The following is a 17,264-nucleotide window of genomic DNA, read 5'->3' on the forward strand; positions in this document are numbered from 1 at the left end:
ATAAAATGTATGTAAGATTAACAATTCAAAAAAAAGATGTTATTTGTTTCGTATTTACTGCCATGACGGGAGAGAAAAAGAGTGAAAGAATTCTCTTTAGAGTTAATTCTTGTATGTTGGAGGTGGTGGTAGGCAAAATAATTAATAACCAGATAAGTCTTATGATGAGTGCATATGGAAGAAAATGCATCTCATGTCTTCACGCTAAAATGACTATCTCCTTGGATGGAGGGGGACTGCATGCGGATGCATAATACGGCTAATATCGAAATTAAGCAGAGCATTCAGGTGCATTTAAAAGCCGTTAAATATCGTAATCAGCGTCAGTCTTCAATGAGATCTCATCTACAGCAGTATCAACTGCCACCACTTGGGATTTAACATCTTTTAGAGGCATATTTCGGAGAGATACATCGGAAGTGTGATATTTGTGGAGTTATTTTAGTGGATTGGAGCTTTGAGTTTTTTTGAGCTGTTGCACAGTCGAAAGGACACAGCAGCATGTCTAATCGGTGGCAAGTGGAATTACTGGTGTTTGTTGCACTGATCACGTCAATTGTGTCCGCGTCGTCGGAGAGTAGTTGGCTTGGACCTGAATTTGGAATACTCCAACGAGTGTACGACGACTGCCAGGATAAGAATGACATTGTCGGTTGCCTCAAAGGGAAGGCACTGACCGCCATCTCAAAAGCCGTCGATCAGGTTTATCAAACGATCATAATTACTTAACAAGAGAACAAGTGTTTTACATAATTCTATATGTGTTTGTGGCTATAGGAATCTCTCTCAGTGCTTGACGGGATATCGTTTGTCAAGCAGAATGAGACGGAACAGACCCCGTCTATCGCGGAGGGACGTTTCTTGAGCGGACTGAACGGCATCGATCGTGCCTTGGTGCAGAAATTTGATAAATTCTTCCGCACACACTCATTAAAGGTTGACCTGAGCGAAGCTCGCCAGAGGGGCGAAGGAATTGGTGGACACGGTCATGGTCACTTTGGTGGCGGCCATGGTGGTGGCGGTGGCGGCGGCGGTATTGCCAACAAAATTGCCACGAAAAAGGGTAGCTATCGATAGATATTGCTATATACTTAACACTTTTAACATTACTTTTAATTTTTTTTTCTATCTCATATTGGCTGTTCCCTTGCAAAGCTGGTAAGAAGGTCGGTCGATATGTTATGGCCGCTCTTCTCACCGCTATGGGAATCGCTGGACCACTTGGTCTTAAGGCTCTGGCTGCCATCGCTGGGAAAGCTCTGGTTATTAGCAAGGTGGCTCTCACTATCGCTGGAATTATCGCCCTTAAGAAAATATTCTCAAGCGACCATCATGAGGAGACCAGCTTCCAAGTGCACGCCTCAGGTGATCACAATAGGCGCAACACATACCTCGTGCGTCCAGTGAAGGCAGCTAGCAATGCCCAATATGTCGATCCCTACAGATACTACTACGAACACTACCCATCATCTCATGTCAACTAATTCCAACATCAGTGATCCTCAATTTTCCTAACCCATTCCAATCCTTTATCCATTGTGACATATCTTACTCACCGTGAGATTTGCCCACATTAAATCCCAATTCCATGTCAATATTGAGATCCCATAATCCCTTAAACTGACCAGTCCATTTCGACCCGATATCGCTAATTTATTTGACGGTATTTTTTAGTGAATTGTTAACATTTTTTTACCACTAAATATTACATGTGTAATAGAAACGAGGAATTTGTTTTAATTAATTTATTATTTATTAATGGATGATGATGAAGATCAGTGAGGCAGCTATCAGACCAAAATATTACTCATTAGAAAGTAATGGAAAAGTAAGTTTGACGAAAACTGACTCATTCGTGTCAGCAAACTACTTTCTTCCGAATCCTAATTAAAAATATTTTTAACGTAATAAGTGTTAGAAAAAAATTATTTATATTCATTTTTTTTTAAATTTTGTATATATCTTTTTTACGTATACACATTTTTTACGCGAAAATCTAAAACGAAAATCTTTCTAATACCATGTAATCCAATAAAAATGAAAAAGAACAAACGTGAAAAATTATAAAAATCTATTGAATTATTAAAAGAAGATGATTAATTTCTCTCATCGTTTTACTATAGGTAACAATCATAAAATATTGTATAACGGGCAGAAATAATGGTAAGGTAGGTATAGGTGTGTTGCAAATAAATATTGATGGAGATAGGCTCGCAAACGGTAATTTTTGCTAATTAGGGCAAAGAATTACCTTACTCTTTAAAATACTTTGTGCATAACACTTATGAAGAGAGATGTTATCTTAACTGTCTGTAGTTCTGTGGTTTTGTACATATAGTACATACATTGTATATAATAATTAATTATATAAAAAAGCAATTATAAACTACACACTATATTGCAGTTGGGGAAAAAGTAAATCTCTTTTCCACCCTTGAAAAATATCTTTTCTTTCAGTAGGTATATAAATTAATATAATGAAAATAAGAAAAATATATGTGTATGTATATAATTCTTATTTCTTATGTGTGTAAATAATGTTCTTTTCTGAGGTTTTCCTTATACACAATCTTATTTATAACGAAATGTTTGGCGTAGTTGGAAAATGAAATGAATAATTTAATGTGAATACAAATGACCATCGTAAAGATTCTCGACTGCCATTTGTTTGCTGTCATTTATTTTGAGCAACATCCTTCTACATTGCCATAAATGTGCTTGCCTCATGTATAGCAACATGAAATATTAAATGAGATGAAATACATTACTCCTTCCACGTCTCTTTCTGTTGATCCACCCCCTCGAGTGGTCACAGACACTTTCTCGCAATTTCTCTTTCTTTGCTATCCTCACATTCCCCCACAATGGTTTACTATATGTAATATAAATGTATGTATATAGAAATGGTCAATAAATTTTCTCTTGGAAAGGAAATCGGGAAAATGTAAGGAAAAAATATCCAGAAATAAGTTCAACTAGATAATGTTCTTAAAAATAAAAATAAAATAGTGAAGGTGTTATTAGATTCAATCGACTCATGTAATAAGCTACGAATGATATTATTTGTACGGTCCAGTTTGCTATTTTTTTCTTTAATAATCTTTGCACATAGGTAATATAATTCTTGTTGATCAGTGTACTATACTCTCTCTGATTCATATTTCAAGTCACGTTTCACAGACTCTGGTGGGCAGAAGCTTTTTCTATCTTCATGCGAAAAACAACAAAAGGAGCAACTCTTCAGGATTGTCTTTTCTATCTAAATGGAACAGAAACAGTATAGAAAGGCTTTTCGATATACATATATCCAATGAACATATATCATACTGATATATTGGCTTTACAAAAATAAAAAAAAAAAAACAAGAAATTATAAACTTGAAGTATAACGCCTGTATGTAGCCAAAAGCCACCCCCTATTCGTATATTGTATATATCTGGATTGCGCTTGTGTTTAAGAAGCAAGGGTGGTTTGAAAAGGGATAATGCAACCCATTGGAGGGTGGTGCAACATTTTTCGAGGGTTTGAAAGTTATTATGAGAAAAATTTGTGGTCAGAATATTCAAGGGGATATAGTCGTAAAAATCATCTATGTAGGGCGGGATTCTGAGAATAGGTGGAACACAAAATGGCGCAATCATGCGTCATTTTTTTCTGAACCTATTTTTTAAGATCAGAAATTAGTAAGTTTTCGAGATGTGCATTATATAGAACCTAAGACAAGCTAAAATATTGATTTTACCATATTAAAACGCAAATGAAGAGGATCGATAGCTTATATACGTACATACAGTGCCGAGAAAAATAATAGGACCACCAATATAGGTTTTAAATGTACCCTTGACTTCAATCGCCAATATCTCAGGCTGTGGGAGACAGATTTTGAAAAGTGGCATAGATTCGGAAAGCTACATTCATCCCCTTTCCAACGATGGTAGATTTTCGAAAATCGGCCCATCCGTTCAATTTTGGTAGATGATTGAACAGAAAGTGGCATTTTTAGTATGGGTCTACTTGAACGACTGTCAAAAATCAGCCCCTCAACCGATTTTGATCACCCCGGAAGTTTTGGACAGGGGAAGAATGTAGCTTTCAGAGTTTTTTGAAATTTTGAAAATCGGACACCCAGAAAAAAAGTTAGACGGGTTTTTGTGAGTGGTCCTATTTCAATAATTTAAGGGTGAAATTACACAAAATTTCATAACAAGTTTTTGTAAATTTTTATTTTTTTTAAGTGTTTATTTGAATTTAATTGAGTAAAGTTAAAAGGCTTATAGCTTGCGAAAATAAATTTTTCCTAAAAAAAAAATAAAAATTTGTTATGAAACTTTGTGTAAATTAGGAAGCATTTTAACCCTTAAATTATTGAAATAGGACCACTCACAAAAACCCGTCTAACTTTTTTTCTGGGTGTCCGATTTTCAAAATTTCAAAAAACTCTGAAAGCTACATTCTTCCCCTGTCCAAAACTTCCGGGGTGATCAAAATCGGTTGAGGGGCTGATTTTTGACAGTCGCTCAAGTAGACCTATACTAAAAATGCCACTTTCTGTTCAATCATCTACCAAAATTGAACGGATGGGCCGATTTTCGAAAATCTACCATCGTTGGAAAGGGGATGAATGTAGCTTTCCGAATCTATGCCACTTTTCAAAATCTGTCTCCCACAGCCTGAGATATTGGCGATTGAAGTCAAGGGTACATTTAAAACCTATATTGGTGGTCCTATTATTTTTCTCGACACTGTATATAATTTAAGTGCGTATGTACAATGCGTGTAGTTTACGTGGCTTAAAGAAAAGAAAATACATATAGAAACGGAAAATGATTTTTTTGCAATTCAACTTAATAGAATTTAAATTACAAAGCAACATTAATCATATTAGCGGGTTTTAAATCTGGTTCAGGGGAATCATCAGTAATGATGGCACCCCCTTTATTAATGAAATAAATAAATAAAATAAATAAATCTGGTTATTACCTTTACCACCATTTATGATAATATTTTCACGATAATAAATTTATTATACTTACATTTTATAAAATGGCAAGGAAAAGCTTAGAAAATTTTCCAATTTTTCTCTTTCTTTTGTCTAGCTTTTCTCACCCCTGGATACATGAAAAGTACGACAAGAACGTTAGATTTATATATTGCTAAATAAATATCATTCGATATGAGGTGGGAAATGAGTAGAGTCGTAAATTTTTCCTAACTTTATTGCCTCATAAAATATATAAATATAAATAGCGCTACATAAATTACATATATGTATGTACATAAGAAGGATATTGTGTAATATCATGTTAAGGTGAAATTGGACGCATTAAATTACTTGTGATAGTATTTTTTTATTTTTACAACAGTTATGTATTTTATTATGTATAATTTGCATTTTATTATGTAGTTTTTTAGTTTACAGTGCCATTATTAAAAAAAATCTTTTTGAGCTTTATATATAGGTACAGAAATCATATTACAATTCTCAGGTGATAAAAAAATTAAAAAGTCTCATTATTCTTGTGTGTATGACATTTTTTTTCTAATTCAAAGAATTCAAAATCTGGAAGTATCCAGTTTGAAGTGTATTTACCGTACTTAGGGACTTAGGTACACAATAAACAAATTTTCATTTATTATTAAAGATAAAGGAGACAGAAGGAGAAAACTTTTGTGAAATTACAATGAAAAACATGCTCTTTTTGTGGGTGTTGTATAGTGATACAAATTCGAAATGTGAGGTGGGAAAGTGCTTCGAAATCAAGTTCGGGGAATACTGCCTCAAGGGACAAGTCATCGGGAACTTGGACATTTGAAAGAAAAAGATTGCTTTTCACATGTACACTTTATTTATTATTCTGCAAAATAAGAGGGTGGTCTAGCGTGTAGTATATATGTTTTTGTCCACTCCACATAAGAGCCCACCCAATAGTCCATAAAAGGTTCATGAGTTCTGTGACGAAGGTCCCATAGAGAATGAAAACCAGTTTTTCATCGAGAAATGTTTTATAGGTACATATTTTCACAAACTTGTATAACAATGTTATTCTTGACGAATCCTCCACCAAAGGTTGTTGTTATATATGTAACCTTATTAAAAATGCAAAAGTGACATTCTTGCTTTTCACTTGATACATATATTTTGGGCACCCACTTTTATTGAACATTATTTAGGGTTATTTTTTTTACTTTTCTTCTCTTACTGTTACAACTTTTTGATAAAGTAACATTACGTACCTCCAAATTAGGGGAGAGCGGGGTTAAAAAAGTCACTTAAGGGTTTAGAAAAAGCTCAAAATATCATATTTCCCAAATGGATAAAGCGAAATGTTTAGCTCATTTCTTTAGGAAATTTACTGCCCTACAACTCTTTCTCAGATCATTTTGTTCTATCTAGCTAGGAAATATGATATTTTAGGCTTTTTCTAAACCCTTAAGTGACTTTATTAGCCCCGCCCTCCCCTACCTATAAAATGATATCTATACTTAAAAGCTTATGAGCCTACAGAAATGTTATATAAAATATTTATATTTTTAATGTACACATATATGCATTTAGTCCGTTTACACTGGAAATATAGGTACACATCCAAAGCTTAAACGATAAAGCATCCACAAAAAAGATAAAATAAGGGAAAATAGGTACATACATATACAACATATATGAAAGGTATGTGTAGAGATGGATGTCGAGGAAAAAATTAATAAAACAAGAATCTCTTTGTATGTGATGCCCGGATGTAGCGGTGAATGTGTGGTGGAAAGTCACAAATTTGTCACGCTTCAATAAAACGAAATTGCTTTTCCATCATTTCGGGACTTTAGTCTTGGCACAATCCACTGTTGATGCTTCTGCCGACATACAAAAGCAACCAGCACGAAAGTATCATAAAAGTATCTATCCTCTGGGGCCAGGTGGGGTGATGTGGAAAGGAAAAAAGAAGGTGGTGGATTTTTCGTTCGGTCAAAAACACATCCATCGCCCGCACCAAAAGCGACCCATAGGGAATAGAATCGTCCTGCCAACCACAGAAAATTGAAAATTGCTTTGTAAAAGAAATACGTGGTCATCCCCAAGCACATACTGGGAAGAAAAAGTTCAGTGAATAGAACAATTGAGGCCAGAATGGGTGGGCGATGTATAAAGTAGTATGGTGAGGAAAAAAAGTACATACAGCAAGAATTTTCATTTCCGACACGAAATGATGAATTCGAGTTGTACGAGTTGTATTTTTTTGTATCACTCACTCACCCCACCTTTATTTTCCACCCTCACTCACAGATATATTTTCTCGTAGCATTTTCATTCCCGCAGATTCACTTTTGGGGAAAAATCAAACGAAAAGTTTTAAATGAATTTCTGTCTTTCCGTCATTACCACCCTCGCGCTCTCTTGCACACGGAGTGGCAGAAACTTTTCTTCTTGCGGTTCATTTCATTTACGTTATTTTTTTTACAATATTGAAATATCTATAAGTCGCACAGTAATTGTGGTATAAGATTTTTCGTAAAAGTTTCTTTTAATGCATACATTGAAAAAGAAAACTTATCTCTCGAAAAGAAAAGATTTATTTATTTTTCGTCGGGATACATTTTTTTTAAAAAAAATTTCTTCCAACATTACTCTACAGTTTACTCTTTATTCGATATTTGAAGACTTGAGCTCCCTTAATTCTTTAAATAATAATAGAGTGTTACTTTGTATATTCGTTCAATTTTGAATGTCTATCAGAATACTAAAAACGGTATCCAATCAATGTACTACATATACACAACGTATATGTACATTGTGTCATACATGTTTATGTCGTTTATGTTCACTGGTATACAAGACTGAATAGAATAGGTGTTCTAATTCTCCATATGGCCCATGCCATTCAATAACAAATAGTAGAAAGCTTTCATCGTCGAATAAATGCCAAAGTTCTCTTTGGACAAGCTCTCTCGAGAAGCGCGCACTAGTAGTAGAAAAGCTTCATTTTCCGGGCTGCCGGACACCTCTGACAGTCGTTTAGTCCAATTCATATGCACACACGTCCGTCGATTTTGTACATTCGCTACCCACTTTTACCCATCCACTTTCGCAAATCGACATTTTGTGGCATCAGCCTATATATCTGGGGATACCACCCTCAATCTCCACCCCGTTCCAGTCGAAATTTATTCACTAAACATTCCCTACTGTACATTGGTGAATATTCATTTTGAATGACATGAATGCACCTCATCGCGCTACACATTCTCTTCGTCGCTCTCGAATACCATCCACCTTTCTCTACCCAACGAATGTGTTGGTTTCAGAATCATTCTCAGGTAGTGTGATTTTAGTTATCGGATTTGCATACAGAAGATCTACCTTTATTCCCCATCAATTTTGCTCTTGAATCTAATTCTAAAGCTTCAGCGATCATGAAATAATATTTTTAGAGCAGAAAATATTTAAATTTTATTTTTAATTTTATACGAACATTTTGCTTTTTTATCCTTGTAAAAAAAGATATTGACGATAAAACATGTGTATTAACTTTTAAATCACCTTGTACTTACAACCCTTAGTGGATTTTAAAATGCCAAAAATACATAGTACCATAAATATTTTAAAAAATACGATTAGATTATGTTTCCCAAATTATATGATAATCATAAATGGGTAAAATACATAACAGAATGTAAAATCCATAAATTTGATTACCGTATGTCATATTCCAATTAAAATCATTTCAAATGTTTTTCTTATTTTTATTTTGTATTTCTAGACAGTTCTAACAGTTGATAAATGTAACTGGAAATCATTATTTATTGAAATCGATTTAAGAGACAAATTACAAGTCATTTCATTTCTTTCGAGTAGAATGCGAAATATAAGGCGATGAGAGATGCTATATAGAATGGGATTCCAATTGTAACTCCCTGAAATGAAAAGAAAAAAAATCAGCAATGAGTATAAAAGAATAAAATAAATGGTTAGAAAACCGCGAAGTAAATCATATAGGGATTCGTATATCTCCAAGGATAAAATATCAATTCATTCGTATATATACAAGTGCAGGAACTTATGAGGGTATTGTGAATATATATGGTGAATTTTGTGAAACACATAAAATTGTATGTATACGTTACGTATATCTTATGGAGATTACGGAATGCGCGCGCATGGGATTTATTCAATTCTCAGAAATGTTCATATTACACTAAAGAGAGCTTTTCTCATTCTAACCCTACCCCTCTTGCGAGACCCCTATCTATCCCATCCCTAAAAAGCAAAAGATTACTACTCTCCACATTTTCTCTCTCTTATACTCCCGACTAAAGCCTCTCGAAAGCTTTTATTCATTTGAAACATGGGCATACGTATATATAATACGTTTTCGCAATATGGAATGCTTTCTCTCTCGTATTAACTGATGAGAGTGTGTGAAAAGATATGAAGGGGGGTTTCAACTGAAGTATTTTGTATACAATGCGATTTATGGATTTCCGAAAATGATAGGGAGGCAACAAAATACATACACACACTATCCGTGACATGAAACAAAGACAAAATTCACCCTCTCTGGATATTTTGTACGTCAAGGGGATGAAAAATATGGTTGTGTTGGGCTAGATGGATATTAATATTGTGGAGGTTTTCTGTTCTCCGTTTGGGCGAAAGCTCTCGTTGGCAATAGCTTCAGTCCGTCCTCCTTGGTTATTGCGCAATATTTCACCTCTTCATATCCACTCGCCGCCATCTCCTTCTTTTTTCGAACCACTTTTCTCCACCCCGCTGACCATCGTCTGCGAGCCCTGTGTGCTCAATGATGATATTTTATGTTCTCTTCCATTGTATATAATGTACATAGTACCTCCTTCTGCTGCTCCCATCGTATCGATATATTTCAGAACTTAAGAAATAAACTGACCGCAATGCGCCGCCCCACGAACCAATCGCACCTAAGGGTAGGAATTTTGTATGACACTCGCGATTTTCTCATCTTGTCGCTTATAGCCATTGGTCCATCATGAAAAGTATATAAAATACAAATATTAGTTGAATATCTCTTTTACAATATACCTAAGCCGAAAAAAAATCTATCCGAATAGCAATCAATTGAAGATATGGTTTTTCACAGTTAACAAAAAAAATCAAAGAATTTCTATTTCGCTTTTGTCTTTGAATTGAGGTAGATGAGTTGAAGTTAAAGTTTTTAAAACAACGATATACGTTAATAAATAAATAATACAACCACAAAAATTTGCATTAGTTCAGTCGTGCTGATACCTTAAAAGTATTTTCCAACTACATATTGGGAAAAGCATTTATGTGTATTCTAAATATATATATGTATGCACGTGAGAGACATATAATTTCTTCAAGGAGCAAGAAGAAAACGATGAATGCTTTGGTACTTTTCCCATCCATCCGAATAACAAACAACCCCGAATACGAAAGTTTAGTCACAAGAAATAAATTCTCAGTTCTCGAAAACTTGAAAGTCTTGAGCTTTTATTTGCTTCGCCGGAGATTTACTTCTTCTGCTATCTATGGTACTCTGTCCAGAGGTAGCAAGAGTCCATCCGAGGCCAGAAATATTTACTTAGTAAAGTGGACTCTTCAAGTTCAAAGAGAACGGTACATCAGTATTGATGGTGTTGAAGACTAAGCCTTCAAAGAGTGGTTTTATATTTTCTTTATCAAACCATATTTATTCAAGCTTTAGAAAAAAAATTAAATAAGTTTTAATATTTGATACACTTAATGTATTAATAATAAATAATGTATACAATTTTCCTTATACAAACGATCACATTATACATAATTACATGCTATACGTACGTATATACATACCTATGTATATAAGCCCCAAAACCAAACCAAGAAGTACAGCAACAATTGAAGCAGAAAAGCGGTTTATTTTGTAACGGGATTCATGCATTGATAGAAAATAGATTTTCCGAAGCTTTTGCAATTTTCCACGAGTGTTGTCTTCGCTTTGTCTCTTTGTCGTTTTCTCAGTTATATTATGTGAGTCTCTCTATAACCTCCCCCTCTTGCTATTTTTCTCGACTGCAAGTGTCACTTGTGGATTAGTTTGACTTTTTTGGTTGTTTCTTGCCTAGAGGTTCTTCCTTGTTTGTTCCATAACGACATTTTCTTTTGTGTGGGAGAACATGAAATTCATAGAAAGAAACTCTAAAAGACCCCTTAAGAGAAATTTAAGTGCACGCGACATATTAAGAGGTTTAGTGGAGAAAGTGAGAAATTAATTTGGGAAACATTCTCAGAGAGCACAACAAGTAGTATTTAGATAAATTGAGTTGTTTGGATTCGAGTCAAATGTGCGAAGGGTAGAATGAGACAGTGGGTGAAGTTACCCTTACACCGGAAACATTGCTGAAAATTTGAATACGGCTGGCATGTCTTGTCTAGGTATGAATACTTACCTGAAGTCATTGTCAAAAGACAAAAGATATAAAATATTCATTAAATTAATATTTAGAATCATTTTGAAATTTAATTTTATTTGAATTTTGAAAAGGATATGGTGACATCTACGAATATGATTTTTTTTTAAAAGCACGCATTTCATTTAGCTCATTCACAACCTATCCTTAATCTTTCATACGACCTAGGTCTTCAGAAGGATTTAAGAAAAGAAGGAAAATGTCTCTTTTGGTACTCACAGATATTTGGACGCCACCCAATTCATCTGTTTCGATATACATAAGTAGGTAGGTACATATAGGATGCAAAATTGAGACTGCTATACCATACTATTCATCGTAGTGAGAAAATCTTCACTAAAAGTCTCTCAACATTTCTAGTTGTGTTCCTATCCTATTCTGACAACAACAATGAGATGCTCTGATGGTTGGTTGACTCTGCTTGTTCAAGAGACTTTAGAGAAAGTCAATGATAACGCAATTCGTTATAAATGTATGCTATTCTTTAAAGTCAATGCGCTGCTATTTGAATAATCAGTGGAATTGATATTAAAAAATCTGTGGAATGCTAAAATAAGAATATGTAACAGAAATATAAGATTTTCAGGTAGCAACAGGATTAGTTTTATATAATTTTAATTTTTGATTCATTAAATAAATCTTATTCGTTATATCGTAATGTTTTACCCCCAAAACGTGTATCCATACCAATTTTGATTCCAATCTATAAAGGTGCATTTTCCGACTACATATTATGATACATGGTGTAGCCATGCATGTAGAATACCATCTGATTCATAGCATTGTTGCAACATCCAAGTCAAAGTTTGCGACTTCAACTCCCCGTATGTATAGTTTTGAAATCTTTTGAAACTTACAGCGACAATTTCGATGTCACTTTACATGACAGCATTGGCAATTTATTTTCTCTCCCTATCGTATGACTCCCATGACCATGAGTAGAGTGTAGGGAGGTAATTGGAGATAAATGGTTAGAGGTCCTGCCATTGCATTGTGAAGTAGTAAAATGGTATTATTGTAATTAAAAATACATACAATTTATTTTGTTTCCGCTATATATATGTATATTCATATGTATCTATATATAAATATTATACTGTGTTCAAAGGATTCTAGGACTATAGACATACAAATTTTTATTTAAAACAAAACTTCATGGTGATATTTTTAAAAATACAAGAACCGAGCATTATAAAAATTTTATATGAAATAATTCACAGGAATATTTTTTTTATAGAAGCTTATCTCTCTGTTTACAATTCTAAAAATGTACCTTTATATTTTCCATAAATATTAGTAGAAGAAAGGAAATAAGAAAAGAGAAACATTTGCAACATAACTCAACCACCCTTTTGCCACCATTCTCTTGCGGTATTTCACTTCATCACTGACTTTCTGGAGATCATGAGAAGGAGGTAACTTTTGGGCAAATATGTACAGTGTTTAGTCTAATATATATACTATATAAAACACATTGTGGTTTTAGAAAATAATATACTTTTCAGCACTAAAATCAAGAATATTGTGCTTTTGATAAAACACGCAAAGAAAATTTTTAATGCTTCGTTAAGATTGAATTTTTATCTACGGAAAATTAAAAAGAAATCTTTTTATTTTAGCAATGTTTGGCGTTTGCCTATATTATTCAATATAGTGTTTTTTATTAACCCTTTCAAGTCCATTGGGTCCATTGGGTCATACGCTGACCCAAAGGCTCGATTTTGAAAATGTTTTATTTTACATATATAGTTATTTTATGAATATTGAGTTCAAGTTTGTATAAAACTATGGCTTTACAATCCCTGATCATTTTATGGCCACAAAAGGACATCCCCAAGGACTCGCAGGATCAGGAAGGGCAAAAAACTGAAAATTTTTGAGTTGGAAGTTTTTGTCAAGAATGTCTTATTTGAGCTCAAAGAAACCCATAAAAATTCTTTTTACTTCAATCAGCTCGCAAGATTGATCGCGGACCTGAAAGGGTTAATTAAAATGGAAGAGATATACTTGTATGAATCGTAAGTAAGTATTATAGGTATTGAATTCATAGATCATGCAAGTTACTGATGAATTGGCAACCCTTCGAGGAATTGCGAACGTTGAATTACAAAATGTGGGATTTCTCTACTTCATATGTGGGATGCACCTTTTGGAAAAGCACTCAATCTCCACTTATTGTATAGGTTGAATCAATATATGAAAGTTTGATTAGATTTTCTTCATACATTTCTCTTGTGGATTTCACTCCCTCGGGGAATTGACTTCGTCTTTCAATTTCTTATCATCACAAGGAAAACTTTTACTCTGATTCGCTCTCGCCTGCTCCTCTTCGTCTTATTGCATTAAATTTTTCTTCCACAGCAAAATTTCTTTTCCATCCACACACATAGTGGGGTTTGCTAGCCATGACGATTCTTTGAAACGTGTTATGGATAAAGTTTATCCTCTGGAATAACTAATAAAGCTTCCTCAGCAGAACGTGACTTTCTACACAAGTAATTTTTATATAAACCACCCTTATTGCCTTTAATTCATTCTATTGCCTGCAAACACAATTTTCTGTGTTGAAACAGACATCTCAAAGATGAGGGACATCTCATGTGGGGTGAAAGGAACATCCAAAATGACCCGAAGGAGAAGTTCCTCTGCTGGAGAATACTTCCACAATGTTGTAGTTTTATCGGTGAAAATCTCGGTGTAACGAAATTATCCCCACACAGAATAATATTGCGGATGCGCATGCGACATTTGGTCCTACTTTCTCCAAAATATGCCGCTGTGGGTGGGAATGAGAAGGAGAAGCATATTTTGTGTATGAAATACACAAATTCTCCTTAATACGACGATCGGTGAGTGCGGCTTGGATGAAATTTCATCGTCATAACTTTTCTTGGCGCGCATAGCGTGTATTGGTTGGATTTTCCATCTCACTCTGTGTCGGAAAATATGAAATGATATCGCAATGTATATAAGAAATTCCTTCTCCTAGTCGCTTGCAAGTAAATGTAGAAAAGTCCCGCCTCCACTTTACGATTTCATATAGAACACTGTTTGTATGGAAAATATGAAAATGAAATTATATTGGAACAGCCCACTTCCAGACAAAAGGTAAAAGTTTTCTTCTAAAAGCTACACATTTCATATGATTCATCAAGTTAGACAAAATATTTTCCACTGACTTCTAACTCTTTTGGATGATTTTTGGATTCTGATACGATACCAATCAGGTGTTATTGGGAGAAAAATAAGTATGATTAGTAATCTTCTGATGATCCCACAAACTTTTATACTAAATTACATATTGCGATATGATACATATAATAGTTTAGGAAAGCATGGTTGAATATACAATATGATATCAATACATCAATATATTAACAAACGCATTGTCCATTTTAAAGGAAGACAAGATAATACACAATAGGACCACTAAGGATCACCGTGCACAAGAGACGCAAGTCCTTACCCTATAGATCAAGCTAAGAGATCAGGGAATGGATGTTTTTTTTAGTCATTTTGGTTTGAATTTGAATCGTTTTAGGATGTTTGTTTAACTTTCCAGTAGTATCTTTATAATAAGTATGATTATTTTGGCTCACTCTCTGTAAATAAATTTCAAGGTTAAATTTATGATGAAAGATAATATGACACTTTATATAATAATAACTATAAAATAGAGCTTTCGCACAAAATTACATCCCCTTTCTTCATATTCCTGCGTATACAGGTTTATGACACTCCGCTCCAATGGCATCTACATTAAGATTTCTACGTCTTAAAGATAATGAGGGTTCAAATTAAATTTAATTGAATTTTGCCAAGGTAAGCGCTCCATTCATACTCACACAGGCAAAGGGAAATGAAATCATCTTAACTACGTACGTTAATTTCATATTATATAGAGAAATTATTTAATACAAAAGATTCCCTTACGCTCTGCAATGTTTTCTGCGTCTCTTTTGCAGGAGTGCTATAAAAGGGTTAGGGTGGACGGGAAAGTAGTCGAATGAGGGTGTATCATTTCTCGTTACATAAGACTAAAAGTAACAAAGGAAATGGTGTTAAAATGAGGGAAAATACTTAAACATCGTTTCATGTTTCATAAATGCATATTAAAAATACGATAAAAGGTAATAATTACTTTTAATATTTAATTAATGAAAATTAAAACTCAGTTTTTAGATATTTATTAGGTTTGGAATTTTAAACCCTTTAACAAAATGTGTGATTATTAAATGTATTCTGTTAGAGTGGTAAGCTAACTTATAAAATTTTACCTTTTCTCCCATTAAACACCTTAAATGGAGAATATACAGACATAAGCAATCAGTTTTACCAATTAGTATTGTAAATTATTGTAAAAAAAAACAAGATAAGAAATTATGTAAGTTTTGTACAATTTTTACAATCGTACTTGCTATTGCTATTTTAATAGACAAAATAAACATTTTAATATATTTTCATTGCAGGCTATAATATATGTATACAATACAGCATACATTATATTGTATAAATGTTGAGTGCTTATAACCAAGCGTATTGGGAACGATAAAATAATTTAGCGTGCTTCACAAATTTTCAAGTGAATTGTGTGAGAGGCAAAAATGGGCGGTTTTTAGTGGTTTTTCATAATAAAGCGTGGAATTTCATGCAATACAAGTCGTTATCATCATCGCGAAATTTATATATTAGCTGTTTTTAGTTGGGGTGCAATAATAACAGGCGTCTGGGTGGTTTTCCATCGCATGCGGGGGTGCTTGTACTATATGGAATGAGTGTAGACAGTGGCTTTCGAAAATTGATTACATAATTCACGATGTTACAACAATCGTTCGCTTTAATTGCTTTTATTATCAGATGTAATTTGTAGCACACTAGAGAAATGATATGAATGGGTGGGATTGGAATTGTCTGAAGTTGCATATATGTAGGAGAATATAAGTAGGAGGCATAGTCTAGTCTGCCCCATGGAACATACATACATATATGCGTTATTTCGAAATAATAACAGAGAAGGAGGTTGAGTGGTGACAATGTTGGGTTAAATGGAGAGCATACCCTGCTTTCGAACGCTCTATGCCACGCCACCCACTTCCATCCCACTTAAAAACACTTTACAACCTCATTCATTTTCAATGTCTCTCATATATGCTAACACAACAAATAGAAAGCTTATAGTTTAGATTGTACCACCAGCGCGCAAGGAGAGCGGGATGTGAGGTGAAATAGGAGAGTTGTGAAATTTCCAATTCAATTTAACATTGAATTAGACAAATATTTCCAATAGTCGTTCACGCTTCTCCCTCCCATTAATTTTATCTATCTTTTCACCCCCCCTTTTGACATTACACCCGCTCAATCGGGGTTGGTATCGAACTACTATACTGCATGATGATGACGGAGATGAAATTCCAAAAGCGAATGATTAATCATCATTACTTGTATTTGCTATACAAATTCATTCATTTATAGCGCCAGCCGCTTTTAGATAGAGAATAATTATATGCGCTTTTATATTATGTAAATATGTTTGTATGTACATTATTATGTATATGTCACCACGCTCAAGTATAAAGGACTCAAGTACATTCAGTCGAAATGTCCTTTTACAATTCAGTCAATACAATACAATTTTGGTACATATATGTATTTATTTTCATCAGGATGGAAGGATTGTAAAATTTATCAGACAAGATTAAATTGGAAATAAAGCTGTTTTTATACCACACATTTTAAACGCTTTCGCATTCATTTTAGCTTTATGGAAGAGATCCATTTGGAATATATTTTAAGTAAAACGGCTTTCATATAGACCTGTCAG

General features: G+C 33.9%; 2 protein-coding genes across 2 annotated transcripts in view; both read left to right on the forward strand.

Annotated features, from left to right (window-relative positions):
* Positions 1-17,264, forward strand: part of LOC129789442 (uncharacterized) — an 885,568-nt gene that overhangs the window by 710,009 nt on the left and 158,295 nt on the right. The gene's annotated exons all lie outside the window — the stretch shown is intronic.
* On the forward strand, positions 278-2,104 carry LOC129789445 (uncharacterized). Its single transcript, XM_055826264.1, has 3 exons — positions 278-702; positions 778-1,063; positions 1,156-2,104. Exons 1-3 carry the CDS (start codon positions 502-504, stop codon positions 1,482-1,484), a joined length of 816 nt encoding a protein of 271 aa, XP_055682239.1. The 5' UTR covers positions 278-501; the 3' UTR covers positions 1,485-2,104.

The sequence above is a fragment of the Lutzomyia longipalpis genome, chromosome 2 (assembly GCF_024334085.1).
Source record: "Lutzomyia longipalpis isolate SR_M1_2022 chromosome 2, ASM2433408v1".
NCBI lineage: Eukaryota > Metazoa > Arthropoda > Insecta > Diptera > Psychodidae > Lutzomyia > Lutzomyia longipalpis.

Bases quoted from the DNA above. Each gene is read 5' to 3' on its own strand.
- LOC129789445 (XM_055826264.1), top strand. From the start codon at position 502: ATGTCTAATCGGTGGCAAGTGGAATTACTGGTGTTTGTTGCACTGATC. The intron at 703-777 runs GTTTATCAAACG...TTGTGGCTATAG, and splicing joins TCTCAAAAGCCGTCGATCAG to GAATCTCTCTCAGTGCTTGA. The intron at 1,064-1,155 runs GTAGCTATCGAT...TCCCTTGCAAAG, and splicing joins CAAAATTGCCACGAAAAAGG to CTGGTAAGAAGGTCGGTCGA.